The sequence below is a fragment of the Bradysia coprophila genome, unplaced genomic scaffold, assembly GCF_014529535.1.
Source record: "Bradysia coprophila strain Holo2 unplaced genomic scaffold, BU_Bcop_v1 contig_138, whole genome shotgun sequence".
Classification (NCBI taxonomy): domain Eukaryota; kingdom Metazoa; phylum Arthropoda; class Insecta; order Diptera; family Sciaridae; genus Bradysia; species Bradysia coprophila.
In genome coordinates this window covers 3,094,411-3,105,063 of record NW_023503409.1, presented here as the reverse complement: position 1 = coordinate 3,105,063, position 10,653 = coordinate 3,094,411, and the positions used below count along the sequence as shown (strand labels likewise).

Genomic DNA, 10,653 nt, shown 5'->3' with positions numbered 1-10,653 from the left:
ATTTAAATATATTAAAATACGAACTAGTTGTCTCTAAACGCCGTCATTACTTCTGTCTATAAAAAAGTATGGGATTCAAATGAAGCCAAAAACAAGTAACTTTATTTTATCTAAAACCCCAAAGCGCACAAAGCATCCTTGTCTAAGATATAATTTCTCATTTTTAAATAAATGACAAATATTTAAATTAAACAGACATCACTAGAAGGTGAATAGTAATTAGTAAAAACCAAGCTTTCGAATTTTGAACATTCACACGAAACTGCTTAAAAATTGAACATGCTCCTAGCGCCTTCTATAACGTCTACTGAATTTTTCTCTAAGAAAATGTTTTCGTACACAACTATCTAATACTGAAAATATTCATGTTTGAAACAATGTTTGACACAGTGTTGTATGTTTTATATATCTAACTCACTCCTACACCAACTCCTTCTTCAAGGTGCATGAGTACTTCCACGAAAATTGAATTAAACAGGTAAAAAGTCCGGCATTGATAGTATATGTAGTGTGTAGTGGTCATTCATCTCAATACGAATATATACAGTGAAAAAAATTCTTACAACTTTTCAGTGTGTGCTGCATTTACTCAATGCTTGTGTGAGTAAATTTTGTTTCTCGGCATTTTCTTGTTTCTTGTTTTGCGGAATTTCTTCTTGTAACACACACCATTAGTAACCGTTGCCGATGCAACAACATAATATTGTGCATTAACAATTTGTATCGTTGTGAGTTTTAAACAATTTGAAAATTTATTTTGTAGACAAAATACGGCTGAAAGATCTAACAAATATTTTTGATTTTTTTTTTCTTCACTTAACGGACATTGCATAATAAATTTAGTGTTGTGATTGCGGCGTCTTATATTAGTAATAAATAAAGGAAAACAATAAAAGAACACAACGAATTTTATTTCGGACATTCAAGTTTCTTTTTCCGTGTGCAATTTCTACGTTTAAGCAAAACTAGTTCATTTGTCAAATTCGCCGATGAATACAGACTTTAAAGAAGTAAGTACTGAGATAAGTACTCAAGTTCTTGTCTTATGTTTCTTTAACTAAAAAAAAAATATTGTGTATTGAACAAACGGGTTGTGTGTACGCGGTGACCAGTGTGTTTCGACAAAATGAACAATCTTAAGTAAGCACAAGGTCAAACACTTTTTACTTTAACCATTCGGTTGAACGTTTTAGATTTATATTTCCAATTATTTCATTGTGTGGTTTTCTGTGTTTGATGTCTGATCGCAAGACGTGAAAGAGTTTTACCAGTCGTGTCTGTGTTAGTGCAAGTTCTTTGCAGCCACTGAGAACTTGTGTTCATGCTAGTGTTGTGTACTTAAACAACTTACTTAAATCAAAAATGGTATAGATACTTTATGCCATCCTTGTGATAAAAGTTGTGGAGCTGGATGAAACCAACTAAAATCATAAGCGCAAAATAAAACAACTTTGACAATAAATAATGGAGCTCCGATTGCTTTGTCAAATAACAATGTTAAATTAGAACATGATGATTTACAGCTTAAAAATGAATGTAAATCTCAACATTGGGACATTAATTTTTTGGTTTCTACAAAAAAACTTAATAACTCTTGACCAGTGATTGTAAGAAGAATTTTTGTGCGTTAGACTTCCATTGTAATTTGATTATGTGAACCAGTAAACCAATCACGGAGTTATTCAATTAAATAGAAAAAGATTTGTTCTCAAGAATTTTTTGTTACGTTTAAGTGATTTTCGGATCGTTAACTGACCTATTGTTGTTGTCGTTGACCATTGAACATAGATCTACAAGTGGACTAATTATGGTGATATTAAGGTGAGTATTTTTTCTTAAAATTGATTATTAAACTGATAGTCCAGCACGCACACATTATTTGTGACATTGGTTGTGGAAATATGTCTTCCGACTAAACTCGAGTAATATTTATTTTCTGTCTAGTGATTCGAATACTCGTAAGGTAGATCCCACATATCATAAACGCTGCTGAACATCTGAACAATAGTCATTCCATAGCAATGTCTCACACCAAAAGAAATCATATAAAAATGTCTACCTTTGTTTCTAGGGCATCTAAGATCTACTATACAAATTTATTGAAAAAAAAATTCTTTTGTACAAAAACGTGAAACAAATCGGTTTTCAACTGGTTCTCTCTTTCTGCCTTCATAACTCAAAAGTGCTGGAAGACGATTTTAAAAGTACTAGCCTAGAACGGGCCTCTTTAATCACATATTGGCTCTTATTTTCATTTACACTGAGCCTTGCAAGCAATGAACGTAGGTGAACGTGTGGACACTGCCAATTTGACTTCAGCTTGGGCTGTACAAAGTTTATACTCGCCAAATTTATACTGTCCAAGTAATGACGATCATACCACTCGTTACTAAACGAACTATTACAGTATCAATTGTGAATTGACGAACCTGCATAAGTTAACCTATTGCCATAACATCACATCAATGTAGTTTTGGAGTACATTACTATTGTTCTTGGAAATTTATTGAACGGATAGTTGCTACACCAACCGGAAACATTACTTTATTTGTCATGTCCAGAAATGTTAAATTCTGATGAGGACCGTCATGACACCGGAATAAGATGGAAGGGTATTAGTGTAGTTGATAAGAACAATTTTTTTTTTAGAACGTTTGGCTCCTTCCCTGGAATATATATTTTTAAAAGTCATTCTCCAGACTTTTTCTAAAAGTCTCAGACCAAAAAAAGGATGAAAAATTAAACTTTAGGTTAAACTTTAGCCAAACGTTTTTATGGTTGTAAACGTTCTGTTAAAAGTAGTCCTTATCAACTTAACTATTTTGTTATTTTGGCTGCGTACGCTTCATATTGTAGTAAGTTAAAACCTTTAGTATGGTTTTCACTCAACAAAAAGTACTCAGTGAGAGAGCGAGCTGTGAAGTAAACAGAGCAAAAATTGATAAATTACAATTTTGTCTTTCACACGGAGTACTTTTCTGGTAAGTGGAAATCAAGCCTTATCGTCCTACGAATGCTGATAACTATTTCACGAGGCGTATTTTAGTCCTAAGTCATTTATAAATAGTTTACGAAATGAGTTATGATTCCATTACTAATATGAAAGAACCTGTTTTTGGCTAGGTAAACCAAGCAAACTCTGTCACACCCACATCCATTCACCTCTTCTGGCGCCCTATTTCCTTCTATTGGCATAGTATGTCCTTCTATTACAAATAGCACCTGGACCAGTATTTGCTTGTGTAGTTTCCCCCTGGTGTTCAACACACTTATTAGCAAGCGAAAGAAAAGTCTTTCGACATCCGTTTGTATTAAAGTTGGCATCGTTAATTCACTACGAAACAAGACACCGATGTATGAACCGAAAGGGATAACAAAAAGTCGGTAAAATACAACATTTATGTACTTAACGAACGGTCCCAAATCCGTGTAAATATTCTACACAAGAGTACTCAAACGCACTTCATACACCGAAGCAATAAGCTATGGCTAAATACATATTGCAAAATTTATCGCTGGCTTAAGATTATTGTAAGTTTGTATTGTAGAAGAAGAACGAGGTATAGTTAAAAATAAAATAAAATTTTTGTTGAAGAACAGGTTCAGCGACCTTTTTGTGTGGGACTTGACAATTAAAAAAAAAAATTGATAAAAATACAAAAAAAAATTGTTCGAATAGTTCGTATCAATTTAATGTATCTATTGCTAAATGTTACAATGTTATTCGCGATGATATTATCTCTTTTATGCTACAATTATAAGTATATATAGAATTTCGTTCGTATTTATCATTGAGCGTACAGGTATGAAACCGTTACATTTTAAAAAGTTTTGTTCCACACTCTTCTCACTCGGTAGGGTTTTAAAAATTTGAGAAAATAAATTAAAAGACGTAATGATTTACAAAATGAAAAAAAAAGAATGTAAAATCATATCACTGTAGGTCTTAAAGAGTCTCACGTCAGGAAAAACTGTTTTTTTTTTCTTCTTCTTCAATTCGTTCAAGAATTTTATGCAGACGTACATTAAAAGAGCAAACCACGCAACAAGGTTATTCAAGGCTGCTGAAAACGTTATAAATTTTAAAATGTTTTGCATGTTTTGATTCAATTTTTCAATATACGATGGAACGTACAAATTGTCATGTAATACGTTGTGAATGACGTGGGTCTCATCCGAACCACGAATTTATCGAACTGTAAGAAAATTGAAGAACACGAAAAGTTGATATGTGACTTGGTAGTACAATATTTTGGCTAAAACATTTCGATTACTTTAACAGGTAACCTTTATTTAGTTCATCGAGATCATGCGATAATTACCATTTTACATCAACCATTTCGATGGCATAAAGTAGCGATAACGAAAAGTTTGTTACGGGTTTAATATCTAAATTATTTGAGTATCTGCCTAATATGACCTTCTCTCAAGTAGTCATAACTGACGAGGAGTTTTAATTTTCGAATCTTTACTCAAAATCTTCGGATTTCCGATCGTAATTCCAGGAGATCTTAATCAAGACACATAGAAAGAAAGACCTAATTTCTATACTGTAGCTACAGCTGCCTAATAGAGAATGGTGGTTTCATATTGTTGTTGGTGAACTAGTTTTTGTTGGTTATTCAATCTATATAGCGATTTAATCAGTCTTCCACAAGCATCTGACTGTTAGATACCAAAAAATGAACAATTTATACTCTTGTGGAATGCATCCATCAACTTGAATCATGACTGATATATTTAGACTTCCGCTATTTTGATAAATACATAAAAAAAATGTAACAACTTTTTCGACCATACCTACATTCGAATGAAAGAACTTTTTTGTTCATTTAAAGGCGTAACGCATAACATTCAAAATTAATTACATTTCACATTTATTTGAGGATGTTGTCGCCAACGAATTCTGAAATAGCTCCTTGTATTCGCACTAATGAACTGAACTGAAAAAAATAAATAAATAAAATAATCGCCAATCATTAACTGATCATTTTTCCTGTGTGCAAATGGTAACAATGTTATAATATGCCAAGGACACCGTTAAAAATTCCGCAATGGCATTTATTCTAGAAAAATATTGGAAGCAAGAGAGATATAGAGAGGAAAAACAACAATAATTTCAATTAAGAATGAAGGGACGCGTTGCTCAGTCTTATTTTAAAATTATTATTATTATGTTATTATGATGATGTAGTCGACCATTAACAGACACACAATTTTTTTTTTCTTCTTCTTCTTTTTGTTCATCTGCGTTTACTATAATTATTTATACTTTTTTCTGTTGCTTTTATTCATATTTTATTTCTGAGTTAAACAACCTAGAGTGATAAATTTTATGAACGAAGCTTTTCTTGGCTCGCATATCTTTGGTTTTATCATCCATTCATTACCCATATGTATTATAAACAACAAATGGTTAGGGCGGAGAGATTCGGATCTTTTATTGTTTCGGTTTTTTTAAATTGCAATTCAAATATTAATCTTACTGTTTGGTTTAACATTTCGATTTTCTTTAAGATCAAACCAATGGAAGACCTTGAAATATTTTTTTTAATTTTAAAAACAATTACCCATTTATGCGGTCTTGTGTCGTTCCTTACCTTCAACTCAAACTCTGGTAAATGTGATTTTCATATATATTTATATACTCGTAATCATTTAAAAATAAATTAATTTGTCAAGCTGACGGGTATACATAAAAGCATAACATGTTTGGTCTAATACAATTTTTTCAAATTAAATTCATATACAACACTTTTCATGCTAAAGTCAGAAAAAGTCGTTACACGGTTAAAATCTTTCATTTAATCTTTTAGAACTCAAGTCATGCTTTCATAATTGCAGAAAATCGGTTCCGTTAAGTACCTGTAAAAACAAAAAAATTGAAATCGTTCCGCCCTAAGTATATATCACACACTCTTTTTAACAATTTACTTAAGACTGCTCTCAAAACAAAAGTTAAAATTTATTTTTTTCTTCTTTTCTTTAACTCGTATAGGTAATGTTCACCGACGATATGGAGAAGGAAAAAAATGTGCATGTAAGATGTGTGCTAAATTATATTATATGTGCTCATTAAAATAAAAGAAAAAAAAAAATTGCTCAAGAAAGTATTAAGTAAAATAATAAGTGCCTTTTTCGTACACCATTATGTACAATCAGTGTTTAAACAGCAATAAAATAAGATAAACGAACGATACGAATTTATAAAAAAAAAACAACAACAACGAAATGTTTAAAATATTATACTTAGTACCAAATATATAGATTGAACGGCGACAAATAACATATACATTCAGTGTCTTCATTTAACTCATTTCTTTTTTGGGTGTGAAATAATAATTGTGATAAATAATTGTAAACCTTCTAATTATGGAACGATATTCCGTCAAAACCAGCAACGCATCATCGCCAAATCGTGGTAATAAAAAAGATCTACGACAATCGCGTATCGGTTCGTCATCATCGATGGACTCAACGAATTCAAGTTCTATGTACAGAAAATCATACCCAAACAGTGACATCAATGCTAGCTTTAGTTCATCTGTAGCTGGTTCCATACAGGTTTGAGTTTTTTTTTCTTTTCTTTTTCTTTTTTCTTCGTTTTTTTTTTGCATTGTAACGTATGCAATATATATAGAGAAGATTTGATGTTATGTATGGAATAGAATTGGTAAATGTATGTGCTAGTGTCAGAGGAAATATCAAATGCTAATGAACTTTAGAAATTATTGGAGTCGATGACAGTGAATTTTTGGCAAGGAGAATATTCTCTTATAAATAGATAAATTGCAAACAATTTGATACTTTTTTAAGACATAAATATTGCCATGTTTATCGATTGGTTTATTGTTCGACTATGCCGGATAGTCTTAGTTAATTATAATAATATTTTGGACATTGGACTTTAACAGTTACTTTGGATATATTGCAAAGGAAAAGGCCTGAAACTTCAGTAGACTTTTAAACCATTATTCTCATCATTATCCATTGAGGTTAATCTTAAAAATTATTTAAGTGTATTTGAGAGTGTGAGTTGTCAGGAACATTTCGAACCAAGATTCGGGCCACCCGATTTTTTTTTAAGTCTACATGGCTCGACGAGTTTTAGTATCTTGAATCGTATCGCCAATGTAGGAATTTTTGATAATTTACTAGGACGCCAGTCTGTCTCTTTTGCGTATAAATCAAAACGTTTTTCTGTCCTGTTCGGATCGGACTTTAAAAATTAATTTCAGTTTGGGCTTCAGGGCCCAACGGGCTTTCAAAAATCTTGTCCTTAACACCTCTCATTTGAAAGCAATTTTTTTAAACTACGCTCTTCTCTCTATGAGACTGTGTTTAATTCAAGAATTGACATTGTTGTGTTTAGCTTAGCGTCCATATATTTTAAATGACAATGGCGACGTGAAATAAACTCCGTCATAAGCTGTAATAGCAATAGCAGATCAGTTCCTAGTTAGATAAACTTCGCAATGTTTAAAAACTACTTGCACTTTAATACCTCAGCCAAAGACTTGCGCTGAAGTGTTAATGGTTGATATTTAATAAAATTTAATATACGTAAGCTTAAGCTGAATTGATGTTTAGTTAGTCACGTATTGCACAATATATATACATCATTTGCCATCTTTAGTATCGTTTTCAGGTATTATTTTAGCATCAAAGGCTTGGTGACATTTTTGAAACGACTTTTTTTAAGAGCATGAGTATTACTCATTGAGTAAGAAACGTTTTGAATTATTGTCACTTTATTTCTGCTATCGGGATAGCTGTTAATTTGTGGTTTTCTGCGTTTATGCGGTGATTAGCTTCGTAACATTTTATTAAATTGTTGCTTCGAATAAATTCGATTAGTGTAGATGTTGTCCAAAAACAATAATCCGACAAACCGACCAACTGTACTTAACTTAATCCTAAAATTACTAAATTAATTTCTGATAATTTTTTACGAAATACTGTAGCCTCGTTATGCCAAAACAGTGACAGGGAGCATTTTGAAAATAATAAAAAAAATCCGGCAAGAACATGCTATTTCCATGCATAAATCACAAAACAAGATGATTCATCTTGGACAACTTATTAACATTAATTAATTACGTTATTTTACCATGTTCTTGTTCACATAATAATCAATAGAATTTCTATTCGATACATTACGTATACGCGACATAGAGCCAAACGCCATTATTTAATAACATGCCCATTATACGCTCACTAACTGGAAATTATAATATTTGTTATATGCGGAATCTATAAATAAAATTTATAAAATTAATAAAATATTATATTACTCTCTACGTTGGCAATATTACGATTTTTACAATTACTTACACATGTCGTTGCGGCTTTAAGTTTATAATTTCCTCTTTTGCCAACAACAAAAAATCGTTGTGCGATGTAATGGAGTATATGATGTGGATGGATACACTGAATAGACAGAATTATAGATATATATGGCTGTATACTTTCCTTATGCTAGAAGACTGATTGAAATGTACATATCGAATCGATGAAGAAGAAAAAAAAATATTTGAGAAAAACTTTTTTTTATATCTTCTACATTTAAGCATGATTCTATTTCAATCGTCATAAATTGCTTATAGTTATTGTCGAAGCAATGTTTCTGGTTTGGTGAGGATGTTGTTACCTCATTACGTGTGGTTGTTGATGGTAATGATAAGATTGTATTAGTTTCACAGCCCGTTTTATGTGCTCACAATTCATAAATGCTGACGTGTCAAGAAATTACAGGGTGTGTGGTATCGAATAAAATTTTAAGAAAAAAAAGTTCAATATCCAAAGTAGTTGGATTTACCCTAACGGAGCGTAACGCTAACAGGTCTATCTTCTTATAAAAGTTTGTTTCAGCATTGAAATTGATTTTTTTTACCAAAACGTTTTACCAGCGGAAGGGTAATAGTGTTCCTGAAATTCTTTAGTTTTGCAAACGATTTTGTGTCCGAAAATACTCGTTAAATCCTGAATGCCTATGACAATGGCTCTAAACAGTTCAAATTAAGGCATTAAGGCAAAACTAACCCATAGGTCGAAAGTGGTATCATTTGTATTGACATTCCTTTGTATTTATCGGTAGGGAACGTATTCAAGCTTACTTGAAATGCTCAATATAGAGCTATGGGCACCGACTACAAAATCGTACAACATTTGATCTATTGCCCCAGTTAGGGCGTGTGATAATTTTGCATGTTCTGAATCTTAGCATTTCCGATATGACACTTCGTGAGTATATTATCGCTCAGGACGTTATTATCGATCTCGAGACTCAAGAATAATTGTCCGAAATATCTTGAGTTCTTACGTTTCAACAGTTTAATGGTATACTTAACGTTTGAAACCACATTTTTGATGAGAGTTATCCAAATTCATGCAATGGTCTGTCTGTGCTAAATTTTTTTAATTGGCTTACTTATGTATATCTAAAGTTGTTTCGGTCAATTGCACAAGAATTCCAAATTTATTTACAACGAATTGATATTGGAACATAAATAAATTTTTCGACTACCCAAAATGTATCTTCAAATATGACATGCATATATGTATAACCTCATTTTGTGTCCACGAAGCGAGTCAGCCACATAGCATTACCAACAATTTTATCACGGCGAAAAATTTATTGGATTAGCCATTATTATATGAGAAAATACATTTGCAGCTGATTTATTTGTTGGATTTTTTTTTTCACTTTAACGTAAACGTGGGCATTGGGCATACCTATACGGATTTAAAATATTGATTTGGTCTTTTTTTACGATGGGGTACCTTGAGCATTGTTATTTTACAAAAATGAAAGAAAGAATTTATATTGATTGTAATACCACTCAATGTATTTTACCCGAGTAATGCCTCCACAAAGTTCTGTAAATACTTTTCTATTAATAATATATGCGAAAAATCATTTTGTTATAAGTGCTTGTCAATGCTATGATGTTTATGCAAAATGAGTTTTTGTGTTTCGCTGAGAACACTCATTTTTCTATTAGTTTTTATGCTAGATTAGTGTGAGTACCTATAAAATATATATTTTTTTTTTCAAATAAGGTTTCACGTTATAAGAAGAACGAAAGAATTCGTTAAAAGTCTATATCGTCTCACGTACAAGTGGTTTAAGCATCTCTCCATCAAACAAAAACCTAATAAATTGATTTAAGATTAGAGGATAAGATTTATGACGTTTGATGGGTTGATGTTTTTCGAATGATTTTTTTTTTGTTCGTTTGTTTTTTCTTCGTCGAAATGTGTAAAACCTAATTGAACTTGAACTTTGAGTAGATGGGATTAAGAGTCTTGTATGGCAACAATTATTCATATGTTCGAATACAGGGTGATTACACTCTACCAAACAATTGCAAAGGTCTCGGGGATAGAGTAGTTTCATTTATTCGATACGTTGATTTTGAAACGTATACATTGACCACTCAAGTATAAACAAGTTATTTCTATCGTGTAGCCAACCCATAAATACTGCGGTAACAAATAAAATATCAAAACTATAACTTCGAATCAGAACATAATATGCACACGGATTTGTGGTCATTAAAATGCATATACAGTGTAACCTCGAAGAAATCTGATAGCGACCATTGATAATGCATGTAGTGAACATTTGGTGACTATATGTGTCCAAAAGTA

The 10,653-nt window shown here is 31.7% G+C and overlaps 1 protein-coding gene across 1 annotated transcript in view; it reads left to right on the top strand.

The window, feature by feature from the left end:
• Positions 1 to 668: 668 nt before the first annotated feature.
• The window catches only part of LOC119073435 (protein Shroom), a 102,528-nt gene continuing 92,543 nt past the window's right edge, over positions 669 to 10,653 (top strand). The window contains exons 1-2 of the mRNA XM_037178916.1: positions 669 to 1,821; positions 5,999 to 6,564. Coding sequence (XP_037034811.1) covers positions 6,373 to 6,564 — 192 coding nt within the window. The 5' untranslated portion in view covers positions 669 to 1,821; positions 5,999 to 6,372. The remainder of the gene's footprint in view (positions 1,822 to 5,998; positions 6,565 to 10,653) is intronic.